Genomic DNA, 23,790 nt, shown 5'->3' with positions numbered 1-23,790 from the left:
ACCATTCTCGACTCTAAAAGAACAATATTGATTAAAGAAAATGGATTTGCAGGAAGACTGTGTGCATCTTATCTTGTTGAGGATATGATTGATTATTATACTTTTATATTTTATATTTACAAAAGGAATATTGCAACTGGCTGAATAAAATAAAAGGCAACTCTGTGAAAGTCGTATGATTTTCTTAAAACTTTGCTGGAGGTTTAGGGTTTTAATTCTCAGTAGTATCCTCTCATAGACCAATCCTTTTAATAAGGTCAAGACCATTCATAGCAAGGCTATGCAGTGAATGAGACTGTCCGACTGTGAAATGCAACCGATTTAAATAATTGAAGTGACAAACGCAGATAGTTGCATGTTCAGAAGGTTTTTCATTTCACACTAGATTCTTCAAGTTAGGCGTATTGGGTTTTGAGTCCTTAAATCACAAGAACATACAGTTGCCAATATTTTTAAAGAACAAGAGAACACTTAAGGTTTTAATTTGGTATCAAATAAAAATAAAAATTAAGTTTTTAGCTGCTATACCTTTTTATTCCTATTAGAACTATCTTACAAAATAATATAAAACAAGCAAGAGGCTGAAGCTACTGCAAACTTCGGAACCAACTTAAGAGTCATTAATCATGCATGCATTAAAAAAAATTATAGCCTACAGGCCTTGCTCATAAAATAAATAGACTAATTATAGTTTAAAATGAACGTCAACATGATATTTTAGCCATCCCACGTAATAAAAAAGAATCTAGCACCTCTTCGAAAAATAAACCTCTAAAATCTCAAATTAACTCAAGAAATACAGGACAAGCATCTCAACATTTGACAACGATCTAAAATAAATCGCGAAAGACAGCAGCTGAAACACTGAAGCTACTCACCAATCAAAGAGAGCTGCATCAGATGAGACGGAGAGCGAGTGCAGAGCTGCGCTTCTGGATCGCTCCGATCTCTGCTTCACTGGATCACGTGACAACGACTGCTGTCCGCTTCCTCATCATCCACCTGTCCATACTGCATCCATTCATCCACAGCTCACTTATTTGCTTTATATAGCTAGGTTTCATCAACTTCGGGCACTTTTATGTCCCAGGGGTTGGTTTGTATTAAAATTAAGATTACCTTATGATACTAATCTTGGTGGCTGATCAAATTACACTTAGCGCAAAAGCAGTTTAAATAAAATTTCCACCACGTAATGATATCAAACACTATTAGAGATCTGGTGAAAATGACCTGAGATGACCTTTAACCTTGATTTTTAAATCTTTCTAATTGGCTAGACTGACTTCTAATAGGGCGAATGGCGTTCTGTTAGTTTCCCGCTTGTGTCTACACCTTACGTTACCCCAACCCTAAACCTAACCTTACAATAATGCATGCAGATACGGTAATAATATATATATATATATATATATATATATATATATATATATATATATATATATATATATATATATATATATATATATATATATATATATATATATATATATATATATATATATATATATGAAGAGTTCAGATGCAAAAGCCTCTAAATGCCATCAGAAATTTTCATCTAAAATTGGGATTTTTATCAGGCTCCTATATTTATGTTCAGTTATTTCACTTCAATAGTCTGGAAAAGGACCTGCACATTGCCATTAAGGTAAAATGACTCAACCTAAGCATAGGAGCTTGATAAAAATCCCAATTTTAGATGCAAATTTCAGATGGCATTTAAAGGTTTTTGCATCTGAACTCTTCATATATATATATATATATATATATATATATATATATATATATATATATATATATAAAACCTGTTTTGGTTATATTTAGCTACTCATTGCAGGACACCAAACTGCAAACATGTGGGAAGAGTGGGAACAGCTCCCCCCTGTCAATAATCTAGCACCCCTCAGCAGCTGCCTTCCGAATTCTCTGGCCACCCCATTGGTGTATTAGAGCAATCTAATCACGACAGTGAACATCACTCATTTAACTGTAGGGGGACCCAAAGTCGAAAAAATACACACACACACACACACACACACACACACACACACACACACACACACAACTATGTGCAGTTGCTTTATTTAGGTTCGCATAGCCAGACCTCAGGCTGTTATTAAGCATTTAAATATTTACAAGCTTTGCATAGTGCATAGTTTCTGCTTATTTAAACTGATCAAACTCTTTCACTAAAACCCAGTAAGAAATGGAATTTAGGAATTCAGGAAATCAGATTGTAATTTCTTCCAATATCAATCACATGTCTCTGATTCAATAAAGAATTACATGTGTTGCAATGATTCAGACTGTCTAACTTTTTTTGTAGATTCTAGAGGAGCAACAAAACTACAACTTTATCTTAAATTAAATCTTTGAGAATAACCTGAAGTGTACCAGACAACTCCGTCTGAACCAACAGTTAAAAATGTTCCTCTTGGGTTGTCAAGCATTTGCACGTCATCACATGCTTCAGAGCCTGCATGACGAGGTTGACATCTTAATATGTGCAACAGTGCTGACTATCTTCTCTTCTTCTTCATACTCTGTGAGCACATTTTACTATGCTAAAATTAATCTCTAACACTTTAGCTTTTAATAAATTCCTGCTTTTATAGGAACAGACACACTTGAATGTATAAATAAGTCATGTCATTCTATATTGATGTTATTTTTTCCTAAATTAAATTAAATTGATGAATTTAGCAGACGCTTTTATCCAAAGCTACTTACAGTGCATTCAGGCTAAACATTTTTACCTATCATGTGTTCCCGGGGAATCAAAACCCCAACCTTGCGCTTGATAGTGCAGTGCTCTACCAGTTGAGCTACAGGAACACACCTTATTATTAATAATAAAAAAAAAAATTACATTTAAATTTAATTTAATTTTTTAATTTAATAAAATATGCATTTTCTCATTTGAAGCTCAGTACAAAGAATCTGTCATCAGTGTTCTGTAAGCATGTCACCCAGAGAGATATAGTTAAACTATAGTTAAAGTATAGTTAAAACTGTTCATGTAACTAGGGCATCTCTCATTTCGCCAAAAGGTTACCTTCAGTAGCCTTCATTAGGCAACTTACAATGGACAGTTTTAGGACTGTATATGACTAACATCTGGTTTGAAAAACCCAACCGAACATTAGTCAAAGTCAAAATGCATTTGTCAAACAGCAGTATGTGTGTTATTTTACACGCTCACTATTGAAAAAGAAAAGCTTAACTTTAGAACTTTTCAGTGGCAACATTTCACTGTACAGAAGTGCAATCAAACTGTTCAAGGCCAGATCTTCTTACAGTCCCTTTCAAGAATGCAGTTCTACACAAACTCACTTACTGACCACATTAAAATGAGAAACTCTGCAGCACTGCTAAACACAGCAGACAGAAGTACACTGCTAATTTCTGTGCGTTTATGCAGACGACATATTTACCCTCATTACCATTCAGGAGCTTTTCACATCCGCTTAATGACATTCAGCTGGTCCCGCAGGTATGCAGGCCATGGAGAGGTGCAGTAAGCACAAACCGGACTCATGCTGACTGAGGCATTAAGCAACAGTTCAAAGTCTCATATTTACTATATCCCGTCTCAAAGCCCACCACAAGCCAATTAGACAGTGAGGAAAGAACCACAACAGACGTGCCAGAGGTATGAAATGCAAAGCTGCTGATCTGCACTTGGGTAACATATCCCAACTAATTTCTTGCACTCATGTTGCCTGGCATAATGAAGTATGTCAATAAATTCTACAGTTTGTCCCTGGGAGAGTGTGTTGGGTAATCCAAGTATTAAGTATATTGTGTGTGCTTTATCAGTTCCTTTTTAGTTTTAGATTTGCTCGCTGAGGAATCTTCTGAGAGTGACATATTTACAGTGCACTTGCAGTTAATGCATATTTCAATATGTTCACTGTCTGTGTGAGTAGTCATTAGTGTCATATTGGCATGCCAAGCTCCATTAAAACGGTTATCAAGTGCACTCAGTTTTTATCAGCCTGAGGGATCATTTGGCTGAATGCTGTTGTGAATAATTTAAATATCGGGTATTGGGTACTAATGTTTAGAATAAATGACATTTCTATTCCACACAAACCTGTCTACAGCAGGCATATATGTTCAAAATAATAAATAACTACGTAACTTGTAAGTTGTATATTGTATATTATGAATGACTTATTTATTTCCCCTTAGAAAATATCTCTTTGAGCTCTTTCGTCTATTTTCTTGTTCCCCTTTTAAAAGCCATTGCATAACCAATCAACTTTATGTGTTGATTCTGCATTTGCAGGATTCAAATTATGTTAGTAACTCAATACATTATTTTTGTTGTATTAGATATACCAATCTGTCATTTCATGGGTTTTCACTTGTATGTATATCAAAGTTTATATTGTGAACTTTAGGATTTACTCAGAAAATGTATTTTGAATGCATGAATTCCTGTATTGCAATATGATGAATTTGTTTCGCTGTACTGAAACTATGAAGCCGTTGTGATATTTTTGATGTTAATGCATGTTTAAAAAACACCAGCTTTAATTCAAGTCATTTATTTTTTAATGAAAATATTAAACAAAAAAATGCATTGTTTTTATCAAAGTAGAAACTACATTAAATATATATATCAAGAATTCACATAACACATTTTGAGAAAAACTACCATACAGATTTATGTATCAGTATTATTCAAATACCCTAACCCTACATTATATAATACATAAATATATATTGCTTCACATTACCACTAACAAAACCCCCAAATATATGGATTTGTTTCCCAACATGGCATTTCAGACAGAATTATGACCTGAGACATCTCTAGAGTTACTAAAACATCAATGCAAAAACTATTCCTGGATGATACATAACTTGTTTCTTTTGCACTGACCTAAACTGGTGCTAAATCTGTATAAACATGATTGAATTTGTAAGTTCTCATCCAGTTTTTTCTTCTCATTTCTTGTAGCCACCCATATAGCCTCTCAGGAAGTCCTCGAATCTTGGAACTGCGTACTCAGGGGCCACATTTTCAGGGAGATTCTCTTTGGGGTCTTCCGCGTTGCTACTGGTCCGGGCTGCAGGTGCAACTACATTCACGACGCAAAGGGGGTCAGTGGCGGGGTTACAAGTGGGGTGCAGGTGATACAAACCTGTAGGTGATCTGGCCACCAGCTTGGGCTGACAGTAAGGATCTTTGGTAGGATCACATCCAAGGTGAGCGTAGGAGGGCAGAGGTCCAAGCGGGGACCTGTAGCCATAAGCAGCGCGCAGGTGGTACTGCAAACACTCGGTGTCTGAAGGATTGCAGATACGCAACAGTTCCGCCCTCTGCTCAGCTGGCAAGAAAGGCTCTAAGACTGGAGCGTAATAGTAAGCTGGCGGGGTTTTAAGAGACAGAGGAAGTAGAGGGGACAGAATTGGAGCAGGAACCTTTTCTGGGGCGAGAGAAGGCTCTTCTTCTTCTGCAGCTTTTGGTCTAACAGCATAGAGGCAGTAGGGGTCGAGGTAAGGGTTGCACACTGTCACAGTAGCTTGCCTCACGGGAACAGGCATGACCATCTTGGCTTTGGGTTTGCTGGTGGATTCTGCAATGCAGTCTGGGTCATCGGAGTTAGCACAGGCTTTGTAAATTTCGCTCAGGTGAGTGAGGTAATGGTTGTAGGAGCGTCCCTCTTCTACTCTGTGCTTGTTCTGCAGGTAAACAAGGTACATGCGATCCATGTCCTCAATCTGTGGGGTTAATCACAGAGAAACAAAATTGGGCTAATAAACAGCTCACAAGAAAGTTTACTTCTTTTTAGGACAGTTAGCCTTCATGAAGTCATAGAAAAATCTCAAAAAGATTTTGACCCTGATTAGCAATCTCTGTTTTCGTTTAAGGCTACTCACTCCCTCCTGGTTGTTGGTCTGCATGAAGTATTTATACCAGCCCCAAAAATCAGGCAGACTCCTGGAGTAGGCAACATTCCTCCTGCTACGGACCAGCTTTTTCAGCGATGACATGTTGTCTGTCTTCACCTCAGCAGCGCCATCCATAGCTGAAACAGCACATGACAACACTAAGAATCATTTTAGCATAATTTAAAGGAATAGTTCCATGTCATTCCAAACAAGACCCTTGTTCATCTTCATATTTTTGATGAAATCCAAGATCTTTCTGACCTTCTCGGAGTTAATAAAAAATATCTTAATTAGTTTTCCAAAGATTAACAAATGTCTTAGGGGTTTGAAACAACATGATGGTGAGCAATTTATGATAGCATTTTCATTTTTGTGTGAACTATCCCTTTAAATACTATTCAGACAACACATCAGTATTTTTATTTATTTATTTAATCAAAATCTGACAATAATGTATTTTATTACTTAGCATTTTGACGACTTCACTATTATTAAGTGCTGGGTAATGATTAATCACATCCAAAATAAAAGTTTTTTGTACATAATATATGTGTTTGTACTATGTATATTTATTATGTATACATAAATACACTCACGTGCATGTATATATTTAAGAAAAATATGTTATGTTTAAATATTAAATATATTTATATATATTAGAAATTGTATGAATATAAATATATACATGTAAATGTTTTCTAAATAAATACTGTGTATATACTGTGTACATAATAAGACAGTACACACACATATATTATGCACACAAAAAACATTTTTATTTTGGATTAGATTAATCAAGATTAATCATTGGCCAGCAATACTATTATTATAAAACATGAAAATCTCTGACATGATTTGATTGAATTCTTAAGAAATATTTGGATTCTTAGCTTTGCCAGTGTGTCACAGTTTATAATGTACTGTATAACCTAAAATGAAAATAAGAAGGAGATTCTATTTTGAGGCGAAGATGTAGAGCAGCTTTATGTGAGACAATGAACCACTGGCATTTTGCAGGTGTGCAGCATAATGATTCATGTTTAATGGCATTATCTAACATCTGAGCTTTGATGTCAGTGCCATTTACAGTATACTGCTGATGATATAATTGCACATAAAGTCCAACTCACCATCCTCTTCTTCATTGCGTCCTACAGGACCAGCCTTCGTAAAGTCTGTTTCAGACGTTAATAAAAAAAAAAAATGCTTATAAAACAAAAGAAAGAAATAACTAAATTGAATTGTTATGAATCAAATGTCACACTTCTGAAATAAAGTAAAACGCCAACCGACAGTCAGTTCACAGCAGGCATTTTTTCTGTAAGCGAAGCCTGTGTCTTATTGTAGTGATTACCGCTCTGTCTCAGCTCTCAGAGCTCTAAGTGCTCTAAAATGGGACCTACACTTCCTTGACCCCCTACAAGTGTACCTGTTAAACTTCAAAGGGATTGGGGAACCAGCCCACAGGCTGCTGCCATAATTACCACTGGTGTAAAATAAAATGAAGGATGTAAATTGGTCTGTACATGCAACATTATTTGTGCCATATAGTATGTCTGCATGTACAGTCGGTCTCTTTCGATAGCTCATGGAAAATATACAGTTTGCTACAGTTGAAAGTCTCTATTTAGAAACTGTTTGACTGAAATCACTTCACAAAGGTGTTCACAAAAAGAATAACAATACACAATGCACATTTGTTTTCTGTGGTTTTGTAAATACTGTGAAGTTTCTGCAGTAGAAACCAGATGTGCTTTGTTTCAGAGATGGATTCTGAAACATTTGGTTCATGTTTTATAATGCTAATGGTGACTTACAGTGATTTATGATGCTTTATATTCCTACGGTTCACAGAATGTTTTTATTTATTTATTTATTTATTTATTTATTTATTTATTTATTTATTTATTGGATCAAAATGGATTCTCACCTGGCATAAAGACAGTTGCAAAAGCCATTCCACAGAATATAACAGATAATGTAAGTCTGGCCATCTTTCTTGATTAGTTGAATCCTGAAAACAAAAGCTGAGAGAGTGATCCATATCAGGGATTCAGGGATATTCTAAATAATAGTTGGCCAATTGGGGTTTTCAATGTAATTGGGATTTTTCATTTATTCTTATATAATAATGAACTTTTTAACTATTTTAACTTTTGAACCATCAATGATTTGTTTAAAATGATCTGCTGTTGTACAAATTATTTTTAATGGACAGACTTCAATTCATATTCTATTGTTCTAATATGTAAAAATATAAAATATAATATGTAAATTTTTGTTTTGTTTTTAAAATTGTTACTTTTTAGATTTATAAGAATTTCTTAGGCTTTCCCTGCAATTGTTTTACGTCTTTTTGAATATACCTGTCTTACATAATTCCCAAAATGTGTTTTTTTTTTGTACATTGTTCAGTAATGGGGAGGGGGGGACAAACACATCATGAATAACACAACATAAATAGAAATCCATGTAAGATTATCAAATAAATAAATAAACATTTTGAAAATAACAATTTCCCAGTGCTCATACCTCCACTTCATTTATTAAGAATATTTTGTTCTATATCAGTCAACTGAATGAGAAAAAGGATCTTACCTGTTCTAGGAGAAATATTTGAAGATACTCGTAAGGTGCTGGTGGGCTCTGAAGGGGCGTACTGAACTCTGCACACAACCCCTGCGCTCCCCTTCAAACCCTCTGAACTGCTGTGGTGAACGGCAAAATTTTTAAAGTGCTCCATGATCATTAAAAAAAAAAGGCATGTCATATGTCAGGAGCTTGCTGTTGGCCTTTTCGGGATTGGCTCTTGCAAAATCAGCTCAGTGACCAATGAGAGTCCTGTAATTAGGGAGAAAAGCAGCAAGATCCAACTTGGAAGATGGAGCCAGAGGGATGCAGACATAATCAAAGAAATACATTTTTACAGATTGATGAATGACGTGCCACATCTTCCACTGAGACACAAACACGACACAAAACCTTGTGATACTGAACAAGTAATACTTTCTCCATTCTACCACATGAATTATGACTTTATCGGTTCATGCACTTAAGATTATTTCAACAAGAGTTTAAGAGTTTATCTTATTCTCAGTATTATGCAGATTTATAAAGTAAACTACAGCTCTATGGAATTCCCTTTTCTTTTTTATATATATAAATTAATCTAAAAACTTCTTTATGTTATAACATATAAATGAGTTTTGTTTAGGCAAACATATTATTTAATATTACTACCCTAACATAATTTACTAACAAGAAACTCTTATAGTATTGACAAAAGTATCATTTTTGTGTGAAAAATCTCTATTTAGAAACCTTTATACAATAACGTTCAAGCACCCACATCATCTTCCTCATTCAAGGTTTTTAGGTTTAAGTCATCTATGGCAAAGTGACAATTGCCTAATGTGAGCTAATTAAAAAACAGACTGCCCCCCCCCCCCCCCCCCAAAAAAAAAAACTCTCTCCAACAAGCAGATTCCTGTCAGCAGCTTTTGAAGGTGTTATCTGTCAGTTTCTTCACACTCACTAAAGATTCCACAGGAAAAGCAGAAAGCGTCGGCCGACACTGTCATAAGAACCCGAAGGCCAGAAGGTTACAGGCACACCAGATTTATACAGGGGCACGAGCTCCAGTAAAAGTGGTCTAGCAACACCCCTGCAGGATGCTATAAAAAAAATCAGGTTTGGGTTAACGATCCAACTACTTTTTTGACAAGAACATCATAGATCAGAATGATAGCCTGTCAAGTATCATTTTAGGTGACTCCTTCCCACCATATATTTCTGCAAAAATCTATAGGTGAAACTATATGGTGGCTGCTCTTGATTTAGAAACAACATCTGCAACATGCAACTCTCTTGGCATATACTGTACTGTATGTGACTGAATGTTTAATAGTGTCCACTAAGATCCATTCATCGTGATGTTGGGATGGCCAGATCAGCATGTCCACTGTTACACATATAATTAAATGTCAGGCCTTCTGCAAACAGGTGTTTTACATAGCACATAAACCTGCAATCCAACCTAGAAGCAGCTGAGCACGCAAACACGATATGGCCTCATAATTCCAACATACCGCATGTAGAAGAATGTGACATGTGCTCACAATTTTGGAACACCTGGCGCCAGGAAGAGTTTAAAAATCACTTAGAAGACAAAAAAGAATTCTTTGCCCTTCCCGGAAGTGATTTTTATTCATATATACATTACCTATATTTACCATATGTCTACATATCGTTCCACAAATATCGAAATGCCCTGTTTGTGACTTTTTGTTTAGCTTGTTACAGAACAAGGGTGGCTGGAAGGTCAAGGTGGAAAAGCTCTGAGGAATTTTCACTTCACCTGTATGTCTCTGTAGAGTTTAACAATTGCATTTTATGGAAAACCAAAGGCCTAGAAAGAACTCAGGCTTGTTTTCATGTAAGAAAAAAAGCCAAGTAAACAGAAGTTATGTGCATGTCACTGTGTAATTTAGGACAAGTAACTGTATAATTTCAATTGGTGACATGAATCAATGAGATAAAAACATTATTAAGCTAAATGTATACAAATAATATGTTAATGAAACCTTTTGTGATATGGTTATCTGTATTTATCTATATTGTGATAATCAAAGTAATACAACAGGTCTGTCAAACTGTGCAGACAATCATTTTTCATTTTTCTCTTTCTTTGAAGAACATTGCGATTAATATGTGTGGCAAATTAGAGTCTTCATTGTGGTTTGTTTGATTTTTATTTTGGTCCTGAGACACAAATCACAGCACATTAAGCCACTCACTTCAGAAAGAAGTTCTGCGGTAGTAAAAACATCTCCTGCTGCGCCTGAATCTTTTAAAGGACTACCAGATGCAGAATTATGGAAGAGTTTATTTCTAATTGTTTCAGTATGTTAAGCTATAACCTATACAGTCAGTCATGTTGCATCTTGTGCATTTGTTCAGACTGAATGTAACTGAAAATATTGGTGTTGTTCTTTTTTATCTGCTTTATGCATGTAATTATAAACATCTCTCCATAAAAAGCTGTCATAATATTTATATTCTTGATAAATTATTTCAGATTTGAATAGTCGAAGCAGTTTAACTCATGTGCATTGGATGCAGTCCTGAAAAGTGATGAGTATAAATCATACACATTTGAAACATGACTTTATTTTGGTAAAGTTTAGATGATGTATGGATAGTGTGCTTTACAAGTGTACTACGAGTAAATCACTGGGTGCTTTTTAAAAGTATCAGATTTATGAAGAGGACTTTTCCTCCCATTTACCTATAGTGAAAACACTAGTACCTGGATCAAATGATAGTGAATAAATGTTTCATCTATTTAATCATGCATTTGGTGACAATTAACAATACAATTAACAATTGTAATTATCATTACAATTTAATTAATTATAGCTTTTTAAGTTAAATTTAGCTTTTCCATTTCAAAATTACAAAACATCAAGTTTTTAAGTCCTTAATTTCTAGAATTAATAACAATTTGTTTTAGAATTTATATACAATTATAATTAAAAATATAAGTGTAAGTGAAGAAAAAAAAATTTAAATGTGAAATTTAAACCAGAATGATTATGTTTTGACCTCATTTAGGATTTTTTTTCAAAGTCACTTAAGATTTTTCCATTGCAAAGCCTCATTCAGAATAATGACATTAACCACAATTTTGAATTGTACGGTTTTAATTACATTCTGGAGATTGTTTATACAACTACATTTTGCTTATTCTCTTCTGCTCTGACAGACAGACTTGCACAGGCATATAAGGCAATCATATGTGCGTGGCAGCAATCTAATAAGAGAGATATATAGGAATAAATAATACATTTAAATAAAAATAAAAAATGATCAAACTGACACTGATTAGAATCATTTTTGGATAGCAGTCATTATAGTGACTGGCAGAAATTCCTATTCGGCCAATGTGTTATAGAAAGCGTTTGATACATCTCAAAACAAAATTCATTATACATCAGAAGTTTGTTAGAAACACTAAATTTAGATACACACCAAGCAACACACTGTGAACAGAAACACTCTTGGTTATATGTCCATCTGTACTTACATTGATGAAAAGGCTATTATGAATAATGGGTCAGTTGATAAAAGACTGAAAGCATGATAATGATCCCCAAAGAGACATTTTGATTTATAAAACTGACTAAAAGTACAAGTGTCTTCCGTCTACATTTTTCTTGGGGATTAAATACGTTTTACATTTTTGCCTGAAAAAAAAAAAAAATTAAGGTCTTTGTGTACATTAAAGAGAAAGATTTCACCCAAAAATGATCATTATTTACACACTTTCATTTTTTTTTTTTTCAAATATTGTGTTCTGTGGAACACAAAAGATAATATTTAGTGTTACTGTTTTTTTTTTTTATAAAATGAAAGTCAATGGAGTCTAAAACAACATTAAACACCATTTATGACAGAATATTCATTTTTGGTTGAACCATCCCTTTAAGCACTATTTGATGAATATCTAAATCATAATCTAAACTTTGGTGCATATGTGCTCTAGTGCCTAGTTGGTTCACTCTAAAAAAATATTAAAATAAAAATACATCCAGTATTTGTCACACGTGTACTTCTCTACAATGTGTTTCTGTTTGCTTATAAGTGCATTCCTGATTGTCAGTTAGTGGGAGGCCCTTACACTTTGGCCATGAAGCTTAATTTTATGAGTAATTATAGGAAGTTGAAAAAAATATTTGGCAGCAAAATAAGGAATATCCTGTATCTACCAGCCCTTTAACAGCTAAACAAATGACTTTACTCTGGTCCATAACCCTCTGGTCATTGGCGGGTTGGAGGTTGACAGGAAACACTGTGAAAACCATTTCCTCCAATGACCCACTAAGATGGAGCTACGCCAAAACCAGCCACAATCACCTTCCCAGTGAAATACATAAATAGCCTCCTTCCACAGATGACTTTGTTTTTATAGCCAAACAACTGAATCACGCCAGCAAAGTAAAACAATGGAATACCTTCATTACTCTGGACCTTTCCCTGTAAACCCAACATTTATCCTCCCACCCACATCCCATCACAGAGGGAAGCAGAACCCCTCTGAATAAAATCATTGGTGCCCCAGTAGTTTGGACAGAAAGCCTGAGGAGGGTTTGTTAGATTTAGACGTTTCTGAACGGCTCGAGCGGTCCAGCCCCAACTCGCCCTCCAGCTGTTCCAGCTCTGACTGGTCCAACAACTCGAAGTCCTCCGCGTCGCTGTCCGATTCCTCAGCCAGGGCCTGGACCAGCGCAGGTGCTACAGCCGCCTCCAGACGTTCCTGCATGGCCGCGGTTACTGCTGCTGTGATTACATCTCCAGCCAGCCTCTGCACAACCTCCAGGGCTTGGGCCACGGGTTCCTGCTCTGACTGTGTGGACCTGACCCTGCTGGGATGGGCTGGAGGGGTGGGCATCCCAATGCTCAGGTCTTCATCGTCATCTCCATTTGTTCCCAAGCCATTGTCCAAGGAGGGAAATTCCGGCAGTCCACCGTCGAAGACTTCCTCGTCACTTCGCCGGTCTGAGTCTATTTCAAATAAATAATATGGAAAACGCTCCATTAAAAAACAAAAAACAATGAGATATATAAACAAATGCAACTGGAATACAGTTTAATATAATATATATTATTGAATGCCTCAAACCTATATACGCCATCAAGGTTTTAGACATTACATACTTTTACAAAAAATGGCTCTAATACATAAAGAAAAATTTTTGTTTTTTTTAGAAACCTGACATACATTCAATACTTAAATCTCCTTTTTTATAATCACACCATGCTGCTGACTAATTGATTCCAGTGTACTAGTACATATTTATTTAGACTTTATTTATAGTATGCAACATATAATATACATTGAATACAAACAGGTCAAAAGTTTGGGTCAGTAAAAAAATTTAATGATACAGTTCATTTAAAAAATAAGGTAAACTATTAATATTGTGAAATATTATTACAATTTTAAATCACTTTTTAAATAATGCTAATTTTTATCTATAAGTATTTTGGATTTAAAAATGCAGTTTATTCCTGTGATGGTAAAGCTGAATTTTCAGCATCCAGTCCAGTGTCACATGACCCTTCAGAAAAATTAATTCTAATATGCTGATTCCCTGCTCAAGCAACATTTAACATCTCTTACTGTTATTAGTTAAAAAACAGTTGTGCTGCTTAATATTTCTTGTGGAATGAGAAATATTAGATAACATTTTAGATTAGGGAACACATAATCAATATTTTTCCCCTCAAACTCCTAATTTGTGGCTTTATGTTTAGGTATTGGGTAGAATTAGGAGATGTAGAATATGGTCATGCAGAATAAGGCATTAATAAGTGCCTAATAAACAAGGACTAATAAACAGACAATATGCTAGTATTATGCATGCTAATAAGCAACTAGTTAATAGTGAAATAGTATATTATATATATATATATATATATATATATATATATATAGACACACACACACACATACATACTGTACACACAAACACATACCAGTTTCTAGAAGTTAATTTGCAGGGGGTGGGGGCTTTGTTATGTATAGTCTATCTGTATCATTTGTTATATTTAGACCATATTTGGACCTGGAAAGTCACCCACAAACAGATATTTCCGGAGAAGGTAAGAGAGCTTTACCTTCAGAGTTTTCTGACTGAGGTGTGTGTCCCTCTGAAAGGTTAAAGGTGCCATTGTCAGTCCATGTTATTTCAGAGACCTCTGTGTCGGATACAGACAGCTCTTTGCACACGGTGGAGTCCATCTGTATTAGATACTCAATATCAGTTCACACACAGACAGGAAATGGACATATTATGTATATGATATTATTGTCATATCCTAAAGCCCTCACAGTCTTCATAAGCGTGAGTGACAGTAACTTGCCAGTGTGGCAACTCACTGACCTTGGGGAAAAGTGCCGACAGATCTGCTTCAATGCTCTCTCTCTTGGCTTGTGACTGGAGTATCCTTTTCTCTTAAGCAGGAAAGGATTGAGGAAAATGCAAGTCAGCCATTACTTGAAATATAACATTAAAAACCAAACAGAATCGATAAACAATACATTAGTGTAATTTAAAAACTGCGTGTATACTATGCTTTATGTGCTTATTAATGGTTTGCCTTGTTAGCTTAGCAACATGCTAATGCCAAACTCCATTGAATTCATTCAGATGAGTCACCCTTACTTAGTGTTAAGTGCAAATTGTATTTTGGGGTCTAGCTACGCTGGAATTCATGTAAAATTCAGTAATTTTCTATGTGTGTATTTTAGATGTACCATGATTCTCCTTTATTTTCTGAAGAAACTCGCCCACTCCAAAGTCCAGTTTCTGCAGAACTGGTTCCAACCACATCCCAAACTCATGTGACGACACCAAAGGCCAGAGAAAAATGCCCAGCACTGCAGTACACAGATGTAGAAACTATTAAAGTGTGCGTCACTCTTACCAGTGCGTTTATGAACCTACTGACTGCCAGGAAGAAAGAGAAACCAGAGACTGACTGGGAATATCGTCATGGTAACATTACTAGGAATCCACTATCACATGACAAACAGACTGCTGGATGTTATCGAGTGTGCTGGAGGTAAATCCAGGAAAGGCTATGCTCACCTTAGCCAATAGTAGCAAACAGTTGTACAAAGACTTTAATGAAAAGACATAGCAAAACCTATTAATTACCATCTTTTTTGTGTAGGACCTAATTTGGTGCTTACCTAAGATGTATGAAATAACAACCCCTGGAATGTAACGTCCAAGTATTGCCAGAAAAGAACACATACTGCACACCAGCAGACAGAACTGCAATGAGACAGTCATTTAAAATAGAACAGTTGACATAAAATACTTTAGAAGAGTCAATAAACTGCGGTGTGGCATGCTATACTTTAAATCTATTTTAAATATAATTTTTAAAATTATTTTATCATTATTATACATGCTTTTATGATATTCATTTATATATATACTTTTTTATGCATTAAAAAATTTAAATATTACAAATATGCTTTCAACATGCATCACTATTTGATGCACCTGGAAACATCATCAGTGATGATATAAATTAATATTAAGACCACTGTCAGACCATGAAAAATTACAAAGAGAAGGCAAAATGGTGGTTAAAATGGGGAAAATGTAGAAGTAATTAAGAACATTTGATATGATCCAAATACAAATTTTAACCTAGCATAACCTACACAGTATTGAAAAAAAACTAAATCTGTCCATACTTTGCCTGGATTCTGCTGCTTAAAAGAGGAAGTCTCCTCAATGAAGAGCTTGAGGCTCGTCCAGAAGTCTGTGAAAGGAGATCCTGATCCAGACTTGCCCTCCTGGACAGAATCAATGACCTCCCAGCTACAATTAAAAGAGCAGTAAAATAAATGATCATCAAAGTTGAACCAGAAGTTAAGATGCCCCTTTCTGCAAAAGCACATATTCATTCATTAATTCAATTAAACAATGTAAACTTTATTTATCATTGCATATCTTTTGAACACATTTGCTGCTATATATTTGTAGTCTCAACCTCTGGAACTGTGATATGACACAACATGCCTATACACTATACAGGACATGTAAATTCATGTTATGGAGGATGGAAAGAATTAAACAGAAATGTAGACCTTAGTCCATTATAATAAACTGCTGTCAGTGTCTATAACATTAGACAGTGTATAAGCCTTTGAATGCAGATTCTAGCACTATCAGAGCAGACACTGCATTTGTGAAATACTTCTCAGTCTGAGTGATGACTGCAGAAATGTACAAGAGGATTCTTATAATATCTAAAATGGGTTCATGAGATAACTGTAAAGGAGGCACCCTGCAAACGCCTGGTTTATAAATGAGGGAATCACTGCCAATTGTAAAATTTGCCTTCACTTATTTAACGGTTCACTCAAGATTGTTTTAAAATATGATTACATATCAATCTTTTTAGATCCTTGACTGGCAGCGTACATCGTCAAACATATTTTTAATTACATGAATCACTATTCCATGAGCCTGCTGAGACTCTTTGCCGAGTTTAAATCACATTTTATGTTATGTGGAAAGTTCCCTTTCATGGAAAGTATAATAGCTTTATTAATAAATATTGGGCAGCTAATAATAACATCAGGTAAAAAGTCAAGTAAATATTTCTTTGGTCAAACATTTGGCTGTGAATGAATTAGCATGACTTTCAGAACGGGGGAATTTCTTGGCATCTATTAAAAGGCGGCTTGTTAATGCCCTTTATCTGTGGTAATGCCCCCTATCCCATCCCCTCACAGCTGTCGCCCAATGTTTCCCATCTCCAAAACAAACTGAACAATGCCACCTATAAGTCGAAAACATTTCAAACACAAAATCCTTCAAACAAACAAGCTTCACATAACCCATGCAATTAGGAACTCTCCTACAGATCCGTTTCCTCCAAAAGGTCGTAAACCACCTCCAACTTTACAGAGAAATGTTTCCCCGGAGGTTTCCTATTAAACAGAGCACATGGGGGGCATGTGACTATGAGGCAACAGAGCTCACATTAGCATTTCACCATCTAAGCCAAAGTGCCAGAGAAAGTGAGGGCAGGCTCGCCCAACCCAGACCAGAGCTGATGACTGGAGATCAATGAGGTGTAATGCTCACAACACAAGTGTTAAGAGATTTCATCAGATGAGATCTTTTTTACATCTTTTTGGAAATCTGCGTGTTGACTAACACTACTTGTTGTTTGATAGTTAACGCTATTTGAAATCATACCGCATCACATGCTTGCTACTGCTTAATGTTATCATGTGAAAACCAAATAAAGTTTGCTGCCTCAAGAAAGTCCAAAATCTTTTAAAACCAAAGAAGATGGGTAGAAAAGCCTCTAATGTCTCTGCAAATGCCAACAACAGGTGACTCTGGATTCTGAGAACCAAACCACTCGACTAACTTTAGCTGACTTCCATGCTAATCGCTAAAACAACAAAGAAAGGTACTTATCTGACACTCAAACAGACCCAGTGACAGAGCACTAAAATAGCTCAAAACAAACAGCTGGGGAATGCCTCTGACAATCAATAGTGTCTCTTAATATTTTACAATAAATGTAAAAGGACCTTTGGCTTTGGCAATCGCAGTACTTTTACAATGTTTTTAGCTGTGGGCCTGTTCAAGTACACTTTGTCGCACATGACTGACAGGTTCCATGGCTGTGTGGTATACATGCACGTATCAATACCTATAAAGCACTTTTGACAATCGACATGATCTTCCTCCTAGCAAATGTTCCAAAACAAGCGTCACTATGGAGACAGTCCCAGATGCATGATGACTGACATTTGTAATAATTTGGAACGAGCTCTTATATGAAACCTGACAAACCTAACTAATGCAAGTAAGATAAATTACTCGATTCAAATAAAGTTTTCCTAAAAAAAAAATTAAGGAAATAAGACACAAAATAAATATCCAAGTCATATAAACAAAACTAGACACTTAAGTCAGGTATAACTCACACTGATTCCTAGTAAGTTAACAACCACTCTTTGAAAAAAAATTTTTCAGTAGTGTATGTGTATGTGTATATATATATAAAATTTTTACCTCAGTGCTGATCCACGGTCTTCAGCAGTCATCTCAAAATCTCTGGGTTTCAACATGAAAGGCGTTCAGGTAAGTCAGAAGGTGAGTGTGTGAGTGTGATAAGTTCCAGAGTTCAGACAAGAGTCACAAATGAAGTGTTGCATGAAGCCACACTAGCTAGTGTTTATGTTGACCAAGGCCTGAGCTTCACTATTTCAACCGGTCAGGTCTAAAAATACCAGAGTCACACAGCATTCCACAAGCAGGCATCAGAGAGACAGTGTTGGGGCATGAACACACACACGTACAAACACTCCACATAATACCCCCTTAATACCTCTCTTCACAGAATGAGACCCTCTCAGAAGAGTATTTAATTACACAAATTTTTCTCAATGCAAGTACGTGTGTAACAAAGAATCTCCCTGACATCACAATAATAATAATCTCTCTGTTAATCTCACTGATTTGTAATAAATTACGGTTTCATTGTGAATTGTAAAATCTCATTATATTTCAAGATATTTTACATTTATTTATATGTTAAATTATATTTTAAATATAGAACCTCTTTAGCGCAACATATATAAGTTAATATTATACAATATAAATAACACCAAACAACTGAATAATAAAACTAAACTAGAAAACATTCCGACGAGTCAGCTATATCATGAAAGCAAAATCAATTTAGTAATATTCTCAGGACATGGGTATTTTTTGTAAATGTCCATTGGGGGCAGGTTGTCACGTTTTTATTGTTTTATTATTATTTCCATGCATTTAAAATATGCATATATTAAAAATTTCCATTTGAGACATTTTTGTTTTATTTTAAAAAATTATAAAATGTATTTTATTTACCTGTGCTTAACAATTAAATATTTAATCTTCACAAATGGTATGAAATAATTTTCATAAATATGTTTGAAATGGTCAAAAATTTTGTCAACAGTTTGCTATTTTTTTATATTTAATATTTTTGCTTTTCATGATTGTTTTATTGTTTACATTTTGCTTACCCCAGTATCGTTTGCTTAAACACAAAACCATTATACCTAGTTAATAACTTTCAAAAACTGTTTTCTATGCAATACTTCAGACTATAAGTACAGAAACTGACTTTCCAAAAATGACATTCCCAAATAATGAGAGTAAAAAGTGTAAAAACTTGCCTAGTCTCCCCTGTGTAAACAGATAACTGTTGTCTTTATTATTTATATGACCTCTTTATTTGTATCATTCTATCTGTTATGATGATTTGGTCACTTGACTGTGATGAAAGGACCATGACTTGTCAATTGGTCAGCGAACAAATAATACCAGTCATCTAAACCTCACTCATCCTTCCTCCAATGGGCCACTGAGTGGAGGACACACCCTTTGTTAGCTAATATCCTGTGATGTGATTGGCTTCTCTAATGGGACCCTCCAAAATCCTCCCAATAAGAATGGCGAGGAAATGCACTCTTGAGCACACAAACGGCTGTGTCATTTTACTCGCCGTGTCACCCAGTCTGAAACATAAACTCAAGTTTCACAACACGACATGCTTCCACAAGACAAAAACAACCCACTCCAGTGCATGCGTCACAATCTACAAATAAACATCACTACAGATTAAACATATAAGTACATTTGTACTGCAAATATATTGTGAAACATTTGTAGAAAAGAAATAGTAACTAAATTTTGTATTACCATATAACTTCTGTTTCATAAAAACACAAAAGTTCTTAATGTGGAACATTCATCATCATCACACTCTATATATAAATTAACTTCTATGAAATAAACAAAACACAAAAAGTAGGGCACAACTGAAAGCTATGGGAGGGACAGGGGGCAAAGGTGTCAGAGTGAAGATCCGGGTGAAGACAACTGGTGGAACAAGACTCACATCAACAGCAGCCGGCAGAAATGAACGAGCTGAGGCAATCCTGCAGCTGTTGGTCAAGTCCCCAAGGTTTTAATGAGACCCGTCTCAAATGAACACCACACTGAAGATTACTACATTGGCATCTCACCCACTGGAGCACAATGGTGCCATTGCTTTTGTTTTTACCATAAGCATGTAAACAATGACAGGGAAACTTTGGTCAGAGTACAGCACGACACAAGCCAGATTAAAATAATGGAAAGCCGAAGGCCATTGATAAGCAGTATTGGATAAATTCATCAAGCCTCCCACTAATCCAATACTTTAATAAACTTAGGCCGACTTTTGAATGTTCTCATATGCAAGGATTTGTTGATTATATAATCTTGGTTCACTTGGACACACTCTTCAAACTGCTGCATAAGAAATGTTACCAGTGTTGTACATTTCTAAGTTTCAAAAGGTCAGGAATGCTTTGTTAGATTTCTCAATTAGTCTTGTTCTCACAACAGCTCCTTCACAGAAGCACTGGATTTCACTGACATTTCTAAACTCACATGACAGGCTTTATGCTGTATGTCATCAATAATGCCAATCAGAGGTATAGGACGCTCTCTAGTGGCTACAGACTGGACTGTAGCTTATGATTGGGAAAAATACATTTATAAATACATAATACATTCAAATGTGTGCCCAAATCACATTTTTGAGTCAAGTAAACTTTAAGCGCAACTATTACTAAAATTCTGTCATGTTGTTTCAAACTCATATGAATCCAAAATGAATTATTAATGAAAATAAATGCAGCTTTTTCTCAAAATGAAATAATTATATATATATATATATATATATATATATATATATATGGTGATCACTGTTGATCAGTTAATTCGAAAAACTTTTTTCAGAAAATAATACTTTTATTCTGCAAGGATGCATTAAATTGATCAAAAGCCCTTTTTAATGTTACAAAAATTATATTTCAAATATTTTTGTTCCTTAAGGAATCCTTTAAAAAGTGTCTCTTGGTTTTTTTAGTGCTAAATTTTTTTAGCACTAAATTAGCATATTAAAATAATTTCCGAAGGGTTATGTGACACTGAAGACTGGAGCAATGGCTACAGAAAATTCTGCATTGCCATCACAGAAAAAACTACAATTCATAATATATTAAAATAGAACTTTTTTTTACTTTGAACAATATTTTATCATCAATAAGTAAACATAGCCTTTGAACAGGTGTGCGAGCTCTAAATTTACCTGCTTGTCATACTCCTCCATAGAGCAGCTCCTGTAAGATGAAAATAAACATCCATGGGATCTACACTGGTGGTGGGCAAATGTGTTTCTATTCTTACAGTAACAACAGTGACACATATGAATATATGAAACAAACCCACACCTCTGGATCTGGAAAGAGACACATCTCCCATCAACTGTATCATCACTAAGAGAGCCACACACATGGAGAGGAGGTTGAACACCCGACAGGGACTAAGAGACACAAACCTGCATGAAAAAAACAACAACAACAACAATCAGGTTTCCCATCTTTAATCACGTGCACAGTTACAGTAAACGGACATCTATCTCTCTATCACTTTCATATGTATAGTGCTTGTTTTTGTTTGTTTGTTTTAAGATAAAAGTTGCAAAATGATCTAAGATCTGTCATCATGCTTTTAAAAACAATAAAACTAAATGCTCAAGTGTGGTTATTAAATCTATGTATGATTTACATGACTTGTAATAAATAGAAATAATAATAACTTATTATTATTTCTATTTATTACAAGTTATGTAAAATCATGTGGTTTGAGGGTGAAACTAATTCCTAATCGCACTCCAAATAATGCCATGTTAACCCAAATACAGTATTTGTCCACATGCCACAACAAGATTTATTTAAAACAAACAAATACCATAAACATATTGACAGCTTGCATGCCTGCAGGGAAATGCATATTACATTTTTGAAAGTTTGTCTTCAAAAAAGGTATCATGCAATGCAAAAGAAACAATTGTCACTAGCACAAAAGGTCCTCCACAGTACGAACAACTGTGAAGTCCAATGGAACCACAGATAGCCTACAGAGAAAATGGTCAAAGGAAAATGCCTTAGGTTAGGCCTGCTGATTTAATTAGGCAGAGAAATGTAGAGCATTGGAATGCGACAAAGACTGACCCATTGATGCAATATTTTATTTAAACTCCAACATCACTATGTCTTAAAAGAAAATGTGATATCTGCATTCATGCATGTAATAAAAATATGCTGCGTCATGTGTCTCACCAAAACGCTATATTTGTAGTTGCGAAGAAAGCGGAAGTCCATAAGGGTTTTTTCCAGTTAATCAGCTTTGATATACGGCACAGAGGATCAGTGTCTGCAGGGTGTCGGACTCTCGAAGGCTGCTCTTCCTCTTTCTCCGCCATCTCTCCTCCTCCACCTGAGCTGACTGTTCTGGAGGAAGTCTTTCCCACCGACTCCACCTCTGAAGCATCCAGGCTGTCGCATCCACCCTGATTAGCCATCGCAAGCCTCGCTCCTCGCGCGCGCTGCCAGCTGCTGTTAATTTTGTTGTTGTTTAGTCGCTGACGTCACTCAGGGGCAGCCCCGGGTTGCTGTTGGGAACTCTTACGTCATCGTTCAGTCAGCTGTGCTCTGGATGATTTAGGCTCTGCATGCAGTTTATTGCTCAAGATTACAGCCAAATCAACGTTTTGTTTGAATGCATTCATACTGCAAGAAAAGGATGCGTTTTTTCTATTCGTCTTTTACTTCTTCTTTTAATTCATCATTAGACATCATTCTGAGGCTTTGAAAATATTTATTCTTTAGCCTATACATTCTTCTTTTACAGTCATATGTAGACATATGACTCATATGTAGATCTGATACTTTATTTTGAAGACAAAAAATATGAAATTAACTTGATACGCTCTTTAACCACTAGGGAGCAGTCTACATTACTGTAAAGTGCTTGTAAACAGCCATTTGCAGTGGAAAAATAAATAAATAAATAGAATAATATAAAAGTATAAAATCTCTAAATAAAACATTATTGAAGTATTATTATTTTTTACATATCGTTGCCCTTCTTCTGCTGTTTAATGTCGTGAAGTTGTGACATATGTATGTGTATAAGTATGTGACCCTGGACCACAAAACCAGTCATAAGTAGCACAGGTGTATTTGTAGCAATAGCATTGTATGGGTCAAAATGAACGATTTTTATTTTATGCCAATAATCATTAGGATATTAGGTTTAAGACTATGTTCCATGAAGGTATTTTGTAAATTTCCTAGCATAAATGTATCAAAACTTTTTTATTATTATTAGTAATAGTCAATGTATTGCTAAGAATTCCGTTTGGACAACTTTAAAACCGATTTCTCAGTATTTC

General features: G+C 35.3%; 2 protein-coding genes across 2 annotated transcripts; both read right to left on the bottom strand.

Annotated features, from left to right (window-relative positions):
- Positions 1–4,708: 4,708 nt before the first annotated feature.
- and2 (actinodin2) lies at positions 4,709–8,647 on the bottom strand. The gene is made up of 4 exons (XM_026207218.1): positions 8,503–8,647; positions 7,035–7,079; positions 5,893–6,041; positions 4,709–5,733 (listed from the first exon to the last, which is right to left on the bottom strand). The coding sequence occupies exons 1-4, from the start codon at positions 8,645–8,647 to the stop codon at positions 4,957–4,959; spliced, it is 1,116 nt and encodes a 371-aa protein (XP_026063003.1). The 3' UTR covers positions 4,709–4,956.
- A 2,941-nt stretch (positions 8,648–11,588) lies between these two features.
- retreg1 (reticulophagy regulator 1) lies at positions 11,589–22,988 on the bottom strand. The gene is made up of 9 exons (XM_026206303.1): positions 22,676–22,988; positions 21,785–21,891; positions 21,643–21,673; positions 16,178–16,304; positions 15,662–15,746; positions 15,224–15,346; positions 14,850–14,920; positions 14,584–14,707; positions 11,589–13,467 (listed from the first exon to the last, which is right to left on the bottom strand). Exons 1-9 carry the CDS (start codon positions 22,915–22,917, stop codon positions 13,010–13,012), a joined length of 1,368 nt encoding a protein of 455 aa, XP_026062088.1. The 5' UTR covers positions 22,918–22,988; the 3' UTR covers positions 11,589–13,009.
- Between the last annotated feature and the right edge of the window lie 802 nt (positions 22,989–23,790).

This window comes from Carassius auratus, chromosome 27 (assembly GCF_003368295.1).
Source record: "Carassius auratus strain Wakin chromosome 27, ASM336829v1, whole genome shotgun sequence".
NCBI classification, from domain to species: domain Eukaryota; kingdom Metazoa; phylum Chordata; class Actinopteri; order Cypriniformes; family Cyprinidae; genus Carassius; species Carassius auratus.
This window is presented reverse-complemented; position numbering and strand designations above follow the sequence as displayed.

Bases quoted from the DNA above. Each gene is read 5' to 3' on its own strand.
- and2 (XM_026207218.1), bottom strand. From the start codon at position 8,647: ATGGAGCACTTTAAAAATTTTGCCGTTCACCACAGCAGTTCAGAGGGT. The intron at 7,080-8,502 runs GTAAGATCCTTT...CGTCTGAAACAG, and splicing joins AAATATTTCTCCTAGAACAG to ACTTTACGAAGGCTGGTCCT. The intron at 6,042-7,034 runs GTGAGTTGGACT...GTGCTGTTTCAG, and splicing joins ACGCAATGAAGAAGAGGATG to CTATGGATGGCGCTGCTGAG.
- retreg1 (XM_026206303.1), bottom strand. From the start codon at position 22,917: ATGGCTAATCAGGGTGGATGCGACAGCCTGGATGCTTCAGAGGTGGAG. The intron at 21,892-22,675 runs GTGAGACACATG...TTTTTCATGCAG, and splicing joins ACTACAAATATAGCGTTTTG to GTTTGTGTCTCTTAGTCCCT. The intron at 13,468-14,583 runs GTAAAGCTCTCT...TATTTGAAATAG, and splicing joins TCAGTCAGAAAACTCTGAAG to ACTCAGACCGGCGAAGTGAC.